The following is a 19,956-nucleotide window of genomic DNA, read 5'->3' on the forward strand; positions in this document are numbered from 1 at the left end:
GGCCATATTTCTCAATGGATCTTCATGAAAATTGGTCAGAATGATCACCTTGATGATATCTAGGTCAAGTTTGAAACTGGGTCACGTGTGGTCAGAAACTAGGTCAGTAGGTCTGAAAATAGAAAAACTTTGTGACCTCTCTAGAGGCCATATTTTTCATGGGATCTTTATGAAAATTAGTCAGAATGTTCATCTTATTGATATCTAGGTCAAGTTCGAAACTGGGTCATCTCCACATGTGTCAAACACTGCAAGACCAAAATAGTGGAGGAAATGCGATGAAATGGTCATCGCTGCCGGTTTGTGTTTAAATGCTGATCTTTTGCCCATTTTGACCTCTTTAATTGCTGTTTACCACAAAAAATATGGATAAAATCAAATGTTGTGAGAAAATGAAATGAGAGTTGATTAAATTTGAATGTTTTATGTGCTGCCCAAGATAGACACATGATTATGACACATTTCGTCTGTACAAGTATTTTATTTGGTTCACCTGTCTTTTGAAACAAGTACATGTCAAAACTTTTTAAGGATTGATAGAATTCCAGAAAGAATGTGTTTTATATGCAGTCAAGTTTTTACTGACTGAAGGTCACATGCAAGGGCAGTAATCTTAACCTAACTATTCCTGTGTCAATGTGCCACTTTAAGCACATGCAATATTAAAATTCCTTGCTCGCCTTGAAGCTTAGGCTCCTGGTAAGCTATGGTAACTGTAGGTGCATAATCTGTCATCTATTGTCTTGCTTCAAAAGTTTTTAACTTCAACATTTCCTTTGAAACTGCCGGCAGGCATTTCATCAAACTCGATCAGTAGCATCCTTGCATGGACCTTTCTTAAATTTCTAAAATAGAGAAGTATTAAAACTACTACTAAATGGGTCTTCACCATTCTTGGTCTGTGGCATCCTTTAAGTTTGAGGAACAGTTTTCGAGTTTTTTCAAAGATAGTTCCACCTGACTGCACTCCAGAGCAGCAAAAGCTATGAATAGAAAAGCATTTAAATGGAATGAATCTGTAGATCAGATGTACATCTACTCACTTCTACGGTATACAGGCTTTCTGGCGTTCTTACATTTTCCTGCTTTTTCCTACTTCTTGATGAAAACCTCCTACATCTACTTTTTTGCTTGACATAAAAGGAAAACAAATAAACAGCCTGTTCAGTAGTTATATATGCAGATGATGGACTCTTGATGTGTTGCTGGCAGTTTCTGGAGCCATTTGGTGCCTCCTGCAATACATTGTCTAATATCAAGGTACCTATAATCCTACCAAACCATATGGGCACATGATTCAAGCACAGAAGCTGCCAGTCAAGACATCTGTGGTCATCATTTTGGTTGCCAGTGTACAGGCCCAGATCCAGGGCAGGGCCAAGGGGGCTCATGGGGGCTCCTGCATCTGCAGTAGGCTGAGAAGTGGACAAAGGTACCCCTCCAATACCTATCACTCTCGCGCTAAGTGCCACAGTGGTTGTATTTTCTTTCTAGACTGGTGCCCCCATCCCCCCCAGCCTGGTAGTAGGTGCAGTATTAACAGCTTTTAAGGTAAACATTGCAAATTCTATGTTAATAACCTCCTACTTTTCCTACTTTTTTGTCTGCAAACCTTTTGATTTTTCGTACTTCTTTGTGTAGGGTCCTCCTACTTTTCTCCTACTTTTTTGCAAGGCCACGCTGGCAGGCCAGAGGTATAGTAAATATATATAATTCATATCTAACAGCTATTTGTTTCCTTGCAGTCTGAGCCAGTGAGAAGCAGATATGACAGGGAGAGCAGTACCTCAGACTCAGTTTTCTCCCCTGATCGACGGAAGAGTTCTGCAAGCTCAAAGAGTTTGGACGAGGATGTGGCGATGCTTACGAGTCAGGAATATTCTGATACTCCACGATCTCTCAGTGATTCATCGACAAATTGGCCTCCCGATACATCTGGAGTCTCATTGGATACTGGTGACAGAGGGGCGGGGCTTAGATACGGTATAAATAGAAGTCCCACCTGCAGAACAGCTGAATTGTCAGATAGGTTGAAACATACATCAAAGAGCCCTATGAGTGATAGTGTGGAAAATATCAAACATATTACATTATCTAGTCCGTCTGAATTTCAGTATAGAAAATACCATCATCAACATTCTGGAAACTATCCGACTGTTAGTGCGGGTGCGTATGATCCGCAAAGACTGCCACCGATGTTCGAGTTCTCTAAACCGGCTCAGTTTCCGGCTTCAGCAGGCTCTGAGGAAAATAGTTTGTCGTACAGTTCAAAATCAAACAGTGGAATAGCGACAACAATGTCATCGACAACTGAAGAAGAAATGTCAGAAATTAGTCCAGGAAATGCGGGTCAGTCTGGTACGGGTGTTAAATTAGCTTATAGCAGCGAATCTTCTCCAAATACCGCAAATACAACAGAAGCGGTGTTCTCACCCTATGTTATGTATAAGGTACCTTTCTCAAATTACTCTGACAGAGGGATAAGGCAGCGGACGTCATCAGAAAATTACAAGCAGGGATATGAAGAGGAGGGCGGCGAAAATAAGTACAAGTCTCAGTATCCGACTCAAGACGGGGCTCAGGGGTCCCAGTCTGAAACAGAAACATATTGCGGAGCGGAGAGCAGGGAGTATCAGTCAGAATTGGGTGAAATTTATCGACTGCCCAAAAAACTTGAATCAAAAATGTATAAACAGAGTAGCTCAGTGAGAAAGCATCCAAAAAGTGGTACGGAACGTAGAAGTTCTGAAACTTTGTCTGTTCATAGTTTTGAATCGAGTTCAAGCCAGTCTGTCATTCACGTGAAGGATGAAGATACAAGCACAGGTGACACAGTGAAAAGCCCGGATGTGATCTCGCAAAGCGAAATTTCAAAAAGTTTTGAGGAGGCGGTAAAAATACAACAGAGTATATTTCATTCTAGCTTAGGCCTATTTTCTCCCCTACAAAGACAGTTTCTTCAACCGACCAGGCCATGTCCTCAACGTGAAAGAAGCCAGTCCTTGAGTGATTTTCATACATTGACTTCTCCTGAAATGGTGACACACGTTGGTCGTGCTCGTTTCCCAAGTTCAAGTTATGCTGAAAATTTGGACACTCCTCTTGTTATTGACGATGATTCAAAAACAGAAGGTGATACGCGGGAAGGGCTTGATTTAAGTAATAAAAAACGTAAAATGTCAGTAGATGATATCTACACCTCGGCGGCAGATGACCAGATGGAAGCGGCTGGTGTAAATGTACCAGCCAATCAGAACGAAGAACAAGAATACGAAAGACTGATGCAGGCTCAAAGTGGCGGCGCTACAGGAAGGGACGATTCGTCGTCTGGAAGTACGAAGAAATATGGAAAGGGTAACTTTATCAAAGTTGCAACAGGTTATCAGTGTAGAATTTGTTGCCGTGTTATACGGCACATGAATAATACGACAGCACATATGCGTATTCATGCAAACGTGAAGCCGTACAAATGCCAGGTGTGCAATCAGCAATTCAAATACGAAGTTGATCGCCGTTACCATTTCTCCAAGAATCACGTGGATCTCTTTTCAAAAATGTACTTTCCCGAAGAAAAGAAATCAGGATGATTTTACAATTATTATAACATAAAAAAATTCAAATAGAGCGGGTCAGAATGATCAGGGATGTGCACTTACCTCCATTTGTCAGATTTTTTTCTGCATTTGTCAGATAATTTTTCTGGATTTGTCAGATTTTTTCAGGACAATTTCTGTTCATTTCTTTTTATATACCTCTGGTAATGGTTATTTTTTTCTATCAATGCATTTTTCACAGTTTTTATTTTTTTAAATGAAAATGTTAAAAAAATTACACTGCCTTTATACACTGTCTTAAAAAACTACGGATTTCGGAACTCCATTTTAGAGTTTCGTCATGGAAACAGAACTTTTTTCTAAACAAAGTTATTATTTGACAGTAGCGAATAAATGAAATTGAACATTTTCTAGAAAAAGCAGGATTCTATTCAAAGATGTTTTTCAAGGCAGTGTGTTTTAAGTTCATGATATTTTTTCTTAAATGTTTACGTAAAAATCTTCAAGTAACCTGATACCTGATTATGTTGTTTGTTTTTCATGGAAAGTATTATAAAATCTTCATTTTAATGTTTCAAATATTCAGTTAACTTGTATAGTTGATACAAATATAAGGTATTGATTCTGTTCAAAGCCCTTTTCCCATAGAAATACACATTTATGCTTTTTACATGAAAAAAACTAAGATGACTAAAGCCAATTGCTGGTACTATGGTGGGCTGTTATCATGTCACACTTTCGTATTTTGCTGGTAGGTCTTAGGGTACTGTAGTACCAGTATTTATAGAGGCAGAATATAGCCTTTATTTTAAAGTTCCATTAGGCTTTAATTTTCCTGTTAAGAACAAATGAATGGACTCTAGGTGTTACGCATACTTACTTTGATAGCAAAGCACTAGTTTCAATACTGCTCATGAACTTACACAATTAGCACCATAAAGGGAGGTAATAAAAAACAATGGATTTAGTAAATTTTTTGTCTATTTTTTATATATAATAAGACCTTTGAGAAATATTGGAGAAAACATCTATCGAAAATATGATTTGTCGCCCAGTCGCTTAGCTCAGTAGGGAGTGTGGGCTTTATACAGGACTGTTGTCTAGAATTTGGATTTTCAGTTAAACCATTGTCTAAAATAAGGGTTTTAATAGAAAAATTATTAAAAGTGGGGCTTGAGCTTTTATTTGAACTCGTGTTGAGAAAGGGGACTTTGAATTGGAATCGTTACCTTATTTTGTTTTTGAAATAGAAACATAAATAATCAGTAAGTTTTTATATGACATTATAAATGTTATGTAAATTTTTGATGACAAACTTACATGAGCAGCGCCATGAGAAAACCAACATAGTGGGTTTGCGACCAGCATGGATCCAGACCAGCCTGCGCATCCGTGCAGTCTGGTCAGGATCCATGCTGTTCGCTTTCAAAGCCTACTGCAATTAGAGAAACTGATTGCGAACAGCATGGATCCTGCGCAGATGCCCAGGCTGGTCTGGATCCATGCTGGTCGCAAACCCACTATGTTGGTTTTTTCATGGCACGGCTCACATTGTTGATCAGGAAGCATCAGAACCTAGGTTGTGCATTTGATATGTTTATAAAGTTGTTGTTGTTGTTATCAGTATGTAAATATTGTGACCTTCATGCTTAAAGCTTTTAATATTTTTCTCTGTTATTATAATTATTACGGTATAATTTTGTGTTTGTAAATACTGTCTTTCCTAATTGTTTAACTACTGATTAAATGTTGTTTTTTTTTTTTTTTTTTTAGCTCACCTGTCACATAGTGACAAGGTGAGCTTTTGTGATCACGCAGCGTCCGTCGTCCGTGCATGCGTTCGTCCGTCCGTAAACTTTTGCTTGTGACCACTCTAGAGGTCACATTTTTTGTGGGATCTTTATAAAAGTTGGTCAGAATGTTCATCTTGATGTTATCTAGGTCAAGTTCGAAACTGGGTCATGTGCCGTCAAAAACTAGGTCAGTAGGTCTAAAAATAGAAAAACCTTGTGACCTCTCTAGAGGCCACATATTTATTGCACAAGAGCTTCATGAAAATTGGTCAGAATGTTCACCTTGATAATATCTAGGTCAAGTTCGAAACTGGGTCACGTGCCATCAAAAACTAGGTCAGTAGGTCTAAAAATAGAAAAACGTTGTGACCTCTTTAGAGGCCATATATTTCATGAGATCTTCATGAAAATTGGTCAGAATGTTCACCTTGATGATATCTAGGTCAAGTTCGCAAGTGGGTCACATACCATCAAAATCTAGGTCAGTAGGTCAAATAATAGATAAACCTTGTGACCTCTCTAGAGGCCATATTTTTCATGGGATCTGTATGAAAGTTGGTCTGAATGTTCATCTTGATGATATCTAGGTCAAGTTCGAAAGTGGGTCACGTGCCATCAAAAACTAGATCAATAGGTCAAATAATAGAAAAACCTTGTGACCTCTCTAAAGGCCATATTTTTCATGGGATCTGTATGAATGTTGGTCTAAGTGTTCACCTTGATGATATCTAGGTCAAGTTCGAAACTGGGTCATGTTCGGTCAAAAGCTAGATCAGTAGATCTAAAAATAGAAAAACCTTGTGACTTCTCTAGAGGCCATACTTTTTAATTGATCTTCATAAAAATTGGTCAGAATGTTCATCTTGATGATATCTAGGTCATGTTCGAAAGTGGGTCACGTGCCATCAAAAAGTAGGTCAGTAGGTCAAATAATGAAAAAACATTGTGACCTCTCTAGAGGCCATATTTTTCATGGGATCTGTATGAAAGTTGGTCTGAATGTTTATCTTGATGATATATAGGTCAAGTTTGAACTGGGTCAACTGCGATCAAAATCTAGGTCAGTAGGTCTTGAAATAGAAAAACCTTGTGACCTCTCTAGAGGCCATACCCTTGAATGGATCTTCATGAAAATTGGTCAGAATGTTAACCTTGATGATATCTAGGTCAAGTTTGAAACTGGGTCACGTGCCTTAAAAAACTAGGTCAGTAGGTCAAATAATAAAAAAACCTTGTGACCTCTCTAGAGGCCATACTTTTCATGGGATCTGTATGAAAGTTGGTCTGATTGTTCATCTTGATGATATCTAGGTCAAGTTTAAAAATGGGTCAGCTGCTTTCAAAAACTACGTCAGTAGGTCTAAAATTATTAAAATCTTTAGACCTCTCTAGAGGCCATATTTTTCAATGGATCTTCATGAAAATTGATCTGAATGTTCACCTTGATGATATCTAGGTCAGTTTCGAAACTGGGTCACGTGCGGTCAAAATGTAGGCCAGTAGGTATAAAAATAGAAAAACCTTGTGACCTCTCTAGAGGCCATATTTTTCATTAGATCTTCTTGAAAATGAGTGAGAATGTTCACCTTGATGATATCTAGGTAAAGTTCAAAACAGGGTCACGTACCTTCGAAAACTAGGTCAATAGGTCAAATAATAGAAAAACCTTGTGACCTCTCTAGAGACCATATTTTTCAATGGATCTTCATGAAAATTGGTCAGAATTTTTATCTTGATAATATCTAGGTCAGGTTCAAAACTGGTTCACATGAGCTCAAAAACTAGGTCACTATGTCAAATAATAGAAAAAACAACGTCATACTCAAAACTGGGTCATGTGGGAAGAGGTGAGCGATTCAGGACCATCATGGTCCTCTTGTTTAAAGAATCTTTGTTAATGAACATATTAAGTTTTTATAAGAAATCTTGTATGTACCGTAGGACATTTTATGAGCATTTGAAGTTACTTGAATCTTATGTTTAGTGTGGTAAAGGTAACTTAGATATTTTCAGATTGTATGACACTGTTAAGAAAGAAGTAATATATGAAATACCCTGTAGAACTCAATAGGTAACTTTCACTTGGCTATTCGAAGATGAGGTAGTGTTACTGCACTCGCCCATTCATGAGCATCTGCGTCCATATTTGGTTAAGTTTTTGTGCATAAGCTTGTATCTTAGGAACTACTTGTGAAAATGAAATTAAATATCAAAAACTTGCTCAATGTGTTGATCACAGGTTGCATTAATGTATTTGGCATTTTTACAAAATGATGCCCCATTTTGGATTGGGAAGTTTTGATTAAACTTTCGTATTTACGGTGGTGTCTTAGCAACCATCTGTTATGTTTTGTCCCATTTTTCGGCTAATGTATTCATAAAATTTAACTTCTTTCAATGAAAAGGTTTTAGAATAGTTGGGCGTTGCTGTCCTCCGACAGCTCATGTATTTACAATTACTAATGAAATGAATAAAAGTTCCTAATTCTAAAAATATGACAAACAGATGGAGAACTTTCTTTGAGAATTTAAACGGATATAAGATTGACAAACATGTAACAAGTCAAGAGTAAATATTATTTAGATTAAAAACAGAAAATATTGTGTAGAGTTAGATAGTTACACATCTTGAAAAATGAATTTAAAATATTAATAAATCAGTGGTCTAAATTTAGAATATTAATACATTGATGGTCTCTATTTAGAATGATTATCCTACAGATTTCATAAATTCTTGAATGGACACCATTTATATATTTGGTTAGAGAAGACAGTATTTGTGTTAAACCCTCGCAGTATTCTATGTTTTAGCATGCTTATTATATCTGTTTATTTTGTTATTGACATAGTATGAATGTTTCCGGTAATTTACTCGTTAGATAATTGTTATTTGATTGTTATTTGTTATACCTAGTGATTCAGGTTACAGAGTAACGCGGTTACAAACTTTTCTTTTTTCTTTTTTTTTTTAATAATCAAAGCCTTTTTAGAGCTATCTGTTTAACAGATTTTTGTGATAAGTGGAAATAGTTTAGCAGTTCAGGAGACGGGATTCTTGTTAGCTCACCAAATTTTTGATTAGTGTTTGTGATGTGTGGTTCATTCAATTCTCTTTCACAGAGTTGTCCTTCCTGACCACAGAGTTGTCCTTTCTGGTATGGAACAAAATTCAGGGCCTTTAAAAAGTTAAGAGGACTGGTCAAGGAAATGATAGAGAGCAAAATAGAATGGGCAGTTTTTCTTTTAAAATTACTTAACACACTGTTCAGTTTTGTCAAAGGCTGAGATGCTTGTTAAGTTAATTGCAAAAAAAAAAAAGGCATTTTCACAGCTAAACAAGATCTCGTTTGTTTATCTTAAGATTTGGTGAGATTTTATGAGATGTGGAACCAAAATTTGTAGTCCTGTTTGGTGCCATATAACCTGTTCTGTGTTGGTGTGCCGTAAAACCCAAATAAATAAATAAAATGTAATAGGGTAACGATTTACTGTGAAGTCATTAAATTTCGTGGGCAAGAAATTTCACAGTTTGGCAATATTGGCTTTTTCATAGAGGTATGAATTTGTGGATTGCAAATTTTGAACATGGAATGAATGGGGATTTTAATTGTTCATTTGGATTTAAATTCATTCAAACTTTTCCATAGATTAACTTAACTGCAATATCCTTATAATTAGTCCCATGTGAAAAATGTATGATTTTAATGTATCAGTACTTTATATATGAATTAAAGTCCTATTCTAGAATTTGTCCACCCACTTAGCTCAATATTGAATTTGCAGATCTTCGGGTGTCATGAGTTCCATCCCTTTGCGAGACATATATTTTCCATGACCATTTGATAAAAGCGATTACGTCTGAAATCATTCGTCCTTCACCTCTGATTCATTTGGGAAAGTGACATTTACTTACAGAAGACGGGATTGTACTGGTACAGAAATCAGAAACACTGATTAGGTTAACTGCCCACGTTTACATAACTGAAATACTGTTGAAAAAAGGTGTTGTACCCAAAACAAACAAACAAAATGTTTCAAAATTGACATGACATTGCTAAGGTGAGCTAACAAGACTCGGTTACCTGTTATATATTGTTGTTACAGGAAAAAATCACTCATGAATGGATAACCGGTTATTGTTACTTTGAAGTATATAAATAAATGTTTCAAAATTTTATTTTTCATGTTATTAAAACTGTGTATGTTTGTTGAATCTGCCCATGAAATGGGTTCTATTTTCCCGCTGTTAAGTGCTGTAAAAATGCAAGTTTGATATTTGTTGACCGTTAAGTTGCTGCGGTATACATGTATTGTTAGAAATGTTTATATCGTAATTGTGAGACAAAATTATTTTTCCCGTATTTTATATTGACATGAATAATCCTGTTATTTTTCACCAGATTCTATAACTTGCTTCGTTATAAGTGGATACCACATGTAAACATCCTTGACCTATTCCATCAATGCTTCATGTAAAACAAAAGACTTAAGACAGTCAGATACTTAAATTTACAGTTCACATTATTTTATTTAATTCTATACATATTTTTCTCTTCCAATCAGTGTTTGGCATTTGTACCATGCAACCATACACTATATTTTTTTTATTGGATACAGGACAATGCTACAACTTTAATTGGAATCTCTGTGTTAAGGAAATAATAAAAAAACACTGACAATACAAAGTTATCTATTTAGGCCAAGTGAACAAGAATTAATGTTACTGATTTTCAAGAATAAGTTTTTCAATATGGATAAGTAGCTTTCTAATACTTAAATACAAGCAAAATGTACATTTATTTTCTGTATGAAGATAAATGACATGGTTTTAAAACACAGTAGAAACCTTACATCAGGGAATTTTGTAGCTTATAATAATAGTTACGATATTTATTCACCTATTAGATGGTATTTTCTCCGTAAAAATCAGTGTGTTTGCCTTGTCTAATAAGTGAGACAATGTCGTTTATAAAGCAGTGTGCAATTTACTGCCAATTTTGAAGTAATGTGAAGGGCCCGTCTTATAAAAAGATCATCTTATAGATGGATAAATACGGTAAGCAATTAATTATGATAATTAAATATAAAGATAGTATTTGGAGGAAGTGGATATTGAACTAGGGCCCGTCTTATAAAAAGATCATCTTATAGATGGATAAATATGGTAAGCAATTAATTATGATAATTAAATATAAAGATAGTATTTGGAAGAAGTGGATATTGAACTCTGGATTGACTCATATCAGGTTGACTTATGATTATTAATTGACTGTTAATTGTTTAATGATCTGTTACAAATATTTCGCTTTTATAGGCTGTTGTTAAAGGTAAAAGACAATGATGATAACCAGTCTCTGTTCAATTAGATATTATCACAGTTCCTCTGCTGGTACACAGAAAAATGCCAAAATAGCATTAACTTAACATGTTATATAATGGAATAGAAATTGTAAATCATCATTATGGATGTACCACCTTAAAAGTGCTGAAAATGGGTGCACTTCCTTAAAGTGCTGAAATCTGTCTTACATTTGTTATTTGTTGTACCTGAATGCCACAATAGAGCTGTGTTATATATAGTTAAAATGTTGTTGTTTAGTGAAATCTTTTGTAACAATTACAAAATATTTCTTATATATCGAGATATTTTTATTGAATCATTGAAACATTTTAGAACATGTTCCAGTACATTCAACATGTCTTTTTGAAATCATAAAACCTCAACTCCTGGATATTGCTAGCGAAATTTTTTAAAATTTAAAAGACATTGCAACTTTTTAGCAGTTTGGTTTCTGCTGGCAACATGTGCCCAGGGACTTCTTTAGCAATGAGTTTTATTCAGATTTATGGGGTAATCCTCAGCACAGAAGTTATTGATATTTGCTAACATCTGTGTCATTCTCTTAAGAAATATATACATACACATGCTGTATGTGAGAAAAAATTAATGTTGAAATTCTCTTAACAGAAATTCAAGGGGCCCGTTTGGTTGAGTGACTAAGGTCCCAGATTTTGAACCTTTGTTGGTTCTCCAGAGGAAGCTTCCTGGCTAGCTTGTACTACCCAGGTGCCTGTCTGCACCTGAAAGAATGCTGGAAGATGCAGCTGGGGTCGTCATCCATTATTAGTCCCATACTGGTTGAAAACCAGTTTTGGGGACTATAGGAATGCTCTTTTCCGTCATTCCGTCTTTCCGTCATTCCGTCTTTCCGTCATTCCGTCATTCTGTCATTCCGTCATTCCGTCCGTCCGCAATTTCGTGTCCGGTCCATAACTCTGTCATCCATGAAGGGATTTTAATATTACTTGGCACAAATGTTCCCCATGATGAGACGACGTGTCATGCGCAAAACCCGGACCCCTAGCTCAAAGGTCAAGGTCACAATAGGAGGTCAAAGGTCAACAGGGCTTTTTTCCTGTCCGGTCCACAACTCTCCCATCCTTGAAGGGATTTTAGTATTACTTGGCACAAATGTTCCCCATGATAAGATGATGTGTCATGCGCAAATCCCGGACCCCTAGCTCAAAGGTCAAGGTCACAATTGGAGGTCAAAGGTCAACAGGGCTTTTTTCCTGTCCGGTCCATAACTCTCCCATCCATGAAGAGATTTTAATATTACTTGGCACAAATGTTCCCCATGAGGAGACGATGTGTCATGCGCAAAACCTGGACCCCTAGCTTAAAGGTCAAGGTCACAATTGGAGGTCAAAGGTCAACAAGGCTTTTTTCCTGTCCGGTCCATTACTCTCCCATCTATGAAGGGATTTTAATATTACTTGGCACAAATATACCTCATAATAAGATGTGTCATGCACAACTTTCAAACCCCTAGCTCAAAGGTCAAGGTCACACTTAGCAGTCAAATGTTAACATAGCATGAACAGGGTCTGTTTCGTGTCCGGTCCATAACTCTGACATTCATTAAGGGATTTTAATATCACTTAGCACAAGTGTTTCCCATGATGAGACGACGTGTCAGGCGCAAATCCCGGACCCCTAGCTCAAAGGTCAAGGTCACAATTGGGGGTCAAAGGTCAACAGAGTTTTTTTCCTGTCCCGTCCATAACTCTGCCATCCATGAAGGGATTTTAATATTACTTGGCACAAATGTTTCCCATGATGAGACGACGTGCCATGCGCAAACCCAGTACCCTAGCTTAAAGGTCAAGGTCACACTTTGCGATCAAAGGTCAAGAGGATTTTTTTCCTGTCCGGTCTATAACTTTGTCATGCAAAGCAGGATTTAGATATCAGTTGGCACAAATATTCCCCTGGATGAGACAACATGTCATGCGCAAGAACCAGGTCCCTAGCTCTAAGGTCAAGGTCATATTTAGAGGTGAAAGGTCAAATTCAAGAATGACTTTGTACGGAACATTTCTTCTTCATGCATAGAGGGATTTTGATGTAACTTGGACAAAATGTTCACCACCATGAGGCACCCTTGTTTTTAGAATTACGTCCCTTTGTTGTTACTATAAATAGATTTTATTGTAACTTTTTTATTACTGGCGGTAGAGAAAAATCGAGACTACAGCATGCATGTTACATCCAATTTTTAGGTGTATTTTGACCTATCTCTACCTGGTAAAGAGTTTCTTGTGGACTTATATTATTATTATTATTTTTTTTTTTTTTCTTTTTTTTTTTAAAGATTAATTTCCCTTTGTTGTTACTATAAATAACTTACATGATAACATTTTTATAATCAGCCCAAAAAAATTCAGTATGAAAACAACTGTGGGTTTTTATATATGCACATTTTAATCCAAGTGTGTTGTTATAATGTTATAACATATTGTATATGTAGTACAATATTGTTTATACATCATTGACAGATATCAGTTCATTATGTTATACTGCAGTAGAAAAAATTAGGTGCCTTCCAGTAGGGGACTTTGTATTGCATGGCAATACTTCATTCACTTGTTAGAACTGGAAAATTACAGAATGACTTAAAATTATGTTGGTCAGACCTAAAACTAACAAGAAAAACATGTAAATTTCAAATAATCTAATAAATACCACAACAATTAATATTGGTACAGTAAAATTATTCCAACAAGATTTGCTCTGCAACATGTTCTGTGAAATAAAAAGAGCTTGATTTCTATTTTAACATAATGTGTTTGTTCTGGAACATGTTCTGTGATATATATAGAGCTCATTTCCATTTTAACATATTTGTAGTATTGCTTGAAATTGTAGATATTATTTTTCTTCTCTCTTTTTTAAGTTTATAAACTCAGTTATAGCTTAAGTTGACACCCCCTTCTCTTTCCTAACAAATTTCCTAAAAAAATCATTGTAAACATAAGTTTGATCGCATTATTGTAAAAGAGAAGATTTGAATATAAAAAGGAACAAATTCAACTATAAACTCTTTGTTTAAAAGGAGTTTTTGACTTTTGACAGATTTGTAATGTTTGCTGTCTGTGTTATGCAGTTCATTTTTTTATGATGTTCATACAAAGGTGTACACATTTAGATTTGTTGAAATGAACAAGTTTTGCAATGATTTTCTGCACCTTTTTATCAACCAGTTTAAAATGTCAACAAACATTTTAAGTATTTATTTAAAAACATGAGAACATAAGGAACTTTTTTTATAACCGTTTTCCTCAGGAACTCCTTGTATTGCATTTTTTTCCCTCTAATGCAGCTACTATTACACATATGACTGTAATTGTAATTACACTGAACAATTTATTTTTATTAATGTATCTGCTATTACATTGTTTTGGGCTGTATTTGTAATTAGGGTTACTAATGCAGTTACTATTACTAATTTGTAATTGTAATAAGTTTGAGAAATTACTATTTCATCTTTTGTAATACATATACTATCACATGTATGACTTACTAATTACTATTACAGGTTTCCACTAATGCAGCTACTTGTCATACATGACAGTATTTGTAATTGAAATTACTATTACGTTTTCACTAATGAAGCTACTGTTGCACATATGGTTGTAATTGTAATTAATCTGAATAATTACTTTTGATTTTGAAAGAACAAAATTGTAGTGGTTAAAATGATTTGTTAACAGTATTTGGTGTATGTTTCTTACAGATATTACATTGTCAATTACGAGAGTTACTTTCAGTGAATTGGTATAAGATGGTCAAGAAATACATTACATCGTTAACTTAGTTGTATAGTTAAGTTACATAAATGCTACTGGTTTTATGTTGTATCATAGAAATATGAAATTGCAGGCCTGGTTATTTTACATATGTATAATTTACCTCTAACACATTGCTGGTAACATTTGATCAAGTTATTCCTCTCAGGTGATACAGAAAACAAGTGGCTGTTACCATAGTTACTCACTTATAATACAAGGTTTTTCTCATTAAAAATCAGACCTAATTTGTCACTAGTTTAAAAGTCAGTCAGTGAAGAAAATATACTTTCTTTTTGTACATTTTGAATCAAAACTAGTATTTTACCCCAGCCCTCTACTTTAACACCATATTACCTCACAAATATTGAAAGATTTGTTTAATGTCTGAGTACTGGTATTTTGATAAACAGATATTTTATTTCTTGTTTATATTTCACAGATATCAGATTACCTCGTTTCTGTTTTAAAGAATCAGGATATTTTTTCAGAACATTTTTTTTTCTTAGAAAAAAACAGAACAACCAGTCAATTACCTCAAGTAATTTTGCCGGAAGATAATATTGGTTAAAATCAAACACTGATTTAATACTGGATATAACGGTTAATTAATTTTAAATGTTAATTAACACTGTTTAATTACCTCTTATAAATATACCTCAACATGTATATTTTACTGTTAATGACATATATTTCAAGCGCTTCAGTGAATTTTGGTACATGACGTAAGGTGTTGTTTCGTATTTCTCAAAACATGCAGTTTTAGCCCCCACCTCGTCCCACCAAATACCCCCTTTCAGATTAAGAGTATATTTGTGAATTTCAATAATGCCATTGGAGAATACTTCAACAAAATTTTAGTAACTTTTATCGCAGTTTCTGAAATGGAATTTAAGACTGTATGTGGACTTAAACGTTTAACTTTTTATTAAATATGAAGTTGTGAACAAGTTGCACTTCTTACACTGTTGTCTTTTTTTTCAATCATACATGCTCAAGTTGAGCTATCGCGATCACCTTCTGTGTGGCTACCTAATCCATTATCCCAATCTGTTATTGACAGTTTTACCCTAGACGTCACAATCTAGGTTCACTCCGAATAGCACATGTTCAGAATGTTGAAATCTATAGAATCTCAGACTGATTCAAAATTGGTCATCTTTGGTCAAAAACAAGATCATTAGTTCAGATAATAGTTGACCTTGTTAACACTCTTGAGGCCACATTTTCTTCCTGATTTTTGTTCACACTGCTTTTGAATAAATTATAAGTATTACTAAATTTTCATCTTGGGTCAAAAACTTGGCTACAAGGTCAAATCATGGGAAGAAAGGGTGTTTACAGGACAGGAGCTGAACATTCTACCTTATGAAATTTTGTCAAAATGTTTGAACATTTGGTTATCTGAGGTAAGAACTAGGTTGGGTCAACGATAAGCAGATTTTCCCTACCCAGTTGTTAGAGTAGTCAGTATGAATATTAGGTATTTGCCAGGAAAATTATACAAGAAAACATACATGGTTTATTTATCAGCAAAAAGAATATCGTAATAATGCTTTGTATACATTTACACATTTTTGTAGTGCCAGTCACTCACTTAAATCAAAATAGTATCATTGCCAATGTTAGAAAGTATTAAAAAATTGCATGTTTTGACAAATACATAACAATATCTTAATACTTACAAATTTCATTTGTATATTATTTCATTTTTGTTCATAACTGCTTAAATATAGGTGACCTCAACGTCAGGAAGCTGTTTATTTCCATGTTTTGAAATAAAATTTGAATAGCAGTCTGAGAACACAGCATTACCATTGGTCAATTTTAAAATTGAGCTCAGAAACAGCCAACCAGATGCTAGCATTGTAGACTGGTCTCCAAACTCGTAGGATTTTACAAGTCTGAGAATGCATACCATTGGTCAATTTTAAAATTGAGTTCAGAAACAGCCAATCAGAGGCTAGCATTGTAGACTGCTCTCCAAACTCATGGGATTTTACAAGTCTATGAATGCATACCATTAGTAAATTTCAAAATTGAGCTCAGAAACAGCCAATCAGATGCTAGCATTGTAGACTGGTCTCCAAACTTATGGGATTTTACAAGTCTGAGAATGCATATCATTGGTCAATTTTAAAATTGAGGTCAGAAACAGCCAACCAGATGCTAGCATTGTAGACTGGTCTCCAGACTTACGGGATTTTAACAATGGAGACAGACAAGTTGTACATTCAGTCTTTGATTTTTGTTATATTTTGGAGCTTACTAAGCTAACCTCATGTAAAAAGCTTTGAGTATATATCAGTTCACTACAAAATCATTGCATTGTTTCAGCATTTATGCAAACATTTTACATAAACGAAAGATTTTTATCAGTTTCAAATTAATGAAATGATAAAGACTTTTTAAACAGATTTTGTTTTATTCATACTATTTCAGTTTTGAAAGATAAAAATACCCATTTAATGTGACAAAAGAATTCTTTGAAATTTCTGAACAAAAGATAATTTTTTCCGCTTTGCTATAATACAGTTACACAATGTTTTTGGACCTACCTCATAGTTATAACACATCAACAAATCTGAGAACTGGAGATTGGGTAGTATTCAATACTGTTCTATTTTTGCTAATTTTTGGTGAATTAAAAATGCTTGTGAATTATAATCTTCATCCAATACTAGTGTTACGCGAATTTGTAACACCGCAAAAATGGGCTACTGACTTAAATAGCTGTACAAAGCCTTTGGGAAAATTCCCCAATCTTCAGTAACTTTTCCAGGTTTACCATATAGCAGGGCTAGAAGCTTGATAAAACTAAAAAAGTAAACTTTGCAGTACATCTACAAATTAATACTGCTGTTAAAAATTTATTTTTTTGTTATTATTATTTCAGATAAATTAATTCAATATCAGAAATCTCAACTTGGAATTGTAAGCCTCATGGACTTTATAGAGAATGAAAAGTAACTAAATGATTATTAAAGCCAGATTTCTTGATATCTAAACAGAAAAGTGTATTCCCTTATTGGTTTACTTTCTATATGATATTGTTTACTAGCATATTTTGTCATAAGTTTCTAATACTTACTTTCTCAAAAGGTTGGTATTTACTAAAGAAACTTAGATATACTCAAAGCCAAAAGGTCTCATAAATATTTAAGTTAACTTTATTACAGTGTTATCATACAAATTCCATAATTACATGGAAGATGTGGCAATTTTGTGCTAAACCTTCATAGTGCTAGCTGTAAACCCTTGTGTATAATTTAATACATACTTGTGTATAATTACACTCTTGTGTATAATTACATTCTTGTGTATAATTATGCCCATGTGTATAATTATGCCCTAATGTATAATTACATACTTGTGTACAATTACACCCTAGTGTATAATTACATACTTGTGTACAACTACACCCTAGGGTATAATTACATCTTAGTGTATAATTACATACTTATGTATAATTACACCCTAGTGTATAATTACATACTTGTGTATTTAATTACACCCTTGTGTATAGTTGCATACTTGGGTATAATTACACCCTTGTGTATAATTGCATACTTGTGTATAATTACAGACTTGTGTGTAATTACACCCTTGTGTATAATTACATTCTTGTGTTTAATTACACCCTTATGTATAATTGCATACTTGTGTATAATTACATACTGGTGTATAATTGCATACTTGTGTATAATTACATACTTGTGTTTAATTGCATACTTGTGTATTTTTACACACTATTGTGTATTATAGATTTGTTTCTTTCCTTTTTTATTTGAACTATGTTGTTTAACTTTGTTACTGTTTGTGTATCTCTTTTTTTTTCTTATAGGGCAATAAATTCATGTTGTAGAGATACAAGTCTTGTTGTTTGTTAGTAGTTGCTATAAAAATGGGGGAGGAATATTTTACAATTTCTGTACGACCAATAAAATGACATAACAAAAAGGAGACTTCATTTAAAGGAATTCCTGTTATAAGCTCAGAAATGTATGGTTTATGAGATTGAATAAGCTGTTAAATCAAGGCAGTCTGTACTGACATTTTGAAGAAAACAATCCTTTTCCCCAATTAGATGTTTACTAAAGGTTTTGGGAGGGGGCACATGGGTTTGCATTTTTCTGTCCTTGCAAATGTCCATCTGTCTGTCATTTGTGTTGCACGTCTTCTAAAAATATATTCGACTTAGAGTCATCAACCATGAGATTGTCATTTTGTTTCAGATTTTACTCAGTAAGACTCAAGTTCATCAAAAATGTGCATAAAAGATTTATGTTTGTGCTGTACATACCTATAAAGTGTCATGAAAAAAAGGAATGTATTGTATGTGAAGATGTAAACCTGTCCTGAGATTTTGCGAGACCTGAGTTACTGCTTTAACAGGGCGTCAAGGTACCTATATTTACCTATATTTTCCTATATTTTAGCCCTCTACCTATAATAACCTATAAAATCCTATATTTTGCCAAAATACCTATAAATACCTATAATCTGGAAATTTTGTGGTAAGCAAGGAATACAAAGGTCATTCAAACCATTAAAAAAGAAGTAATTCTATGATAATTGAGTTTATAAATATGCTGTTACCTTTTAGGCATTGAAATTTGTATTCCTTTCAGGTGTAGCAACCCTGCCCAGCCCAGCTTTAGGAAAGCTTTAAGTAATGGAAGTTCTTTTTTCAATTGGAATATTTTCCATTTCTTAAAGCTTTCATGTATAAAAATGTGAATAGGAAATGCACATGTTTTTATTTTGTTTTCAGAATAAACAAGCCTTAATGTTTCATAATTAAGCCTCATAATGCCTGCTAATAAGAGTCAGTTTCGAGATAGGTGGCAATGGACATGAACTGAAATTATGGTGTGTCAAGGGGAAGAGTGACTCTTATGGTCACTGTACATTGTGCAAAACTGACATAAAGTGTGATAATGCTGGACTGAGACAAATTCTTCAACATTTTATACTTGTATTAACAATGTACTGATATATGTTGTTAGCAATATGGCTTGGTTTGCCTAATTCCCTGTTAAACTGATTTGAGTACCAGTATTGGTAAAGTTTTGTCTGTTGGTGAATTAATAGTTTATTATGAACGTAAGATATATGTTAAAATGTTATTTGTTTAAAATCATAAAAGTAGCCACTTTTTCTGTTCCTTTGTATTTTATATTTAATAAAAGAGAGTGCTGGTAGGTGGTGGAGGAGGATAAAACACTTGTCTGACATGTTTTCTTCATTATAAGCAACCTATATAATCCTATATTTCTGGCCCCCAAATACCTATATTTCAGGATCCTACCTATATTTTTGACTCCCAAAAGCACTTGACGCCCTGCTTTAATCAAAGGTATGCATAAAAAGCCTTAAAATTTCATATATCGTGGGGTTAATGCAGAAAGGAGACATCTGTATATGAATAAAGAAGGCATTTGTCTCCTTTCTGCATTAACCCCACGATATATGAATGT

At 34.4% G+C, this 19,956-nt stretch overlaps 1 protein-coding gene across 1 annotated transcript in view; it reads left to right on the top strand.

Annotated features, from left to right (window-relative positions):
* LOC123542324 (uncharacterized) overlaps nucleotides 1-18,342 on the top strand; it is a 33,355-nt gene extending 15,013 nt beyond the window's left edge. Inside the window, exon 4 of the mRNA XM_045328124.2 lies at nucleotides 1,746-18,342. Coding sequence (XP_045184059.2) covers nucleotides 1,746-3,587 — 1,842 coding nt within the window. The 3' untranslated portion in view covers nucleotides 3,588-18,342. The remainder of the gene's footprint in view (nucleotides 1-1,745) is intronic.
* The last annotated feature ends 1,614 nt before the right edge of the window (nucleotides 18,343-19,956 follow it).

The sequence above is a fragment of the Mercenaria mercenaria genome, chromosome 19, assembly GCF_021730395.1.
Source record: "Mercenaria mercenaria strain notata chromosome 19, MADL_Memer_1, whole genome shotgun sequence".
NCBI classification, from domain to species: domain Eukaryota; kingdom Metazoa; phylum Mollusca; class Bivalvia; order Venerida; family Veneridae; genus Mercenaria; species Mercenaria mercenaria.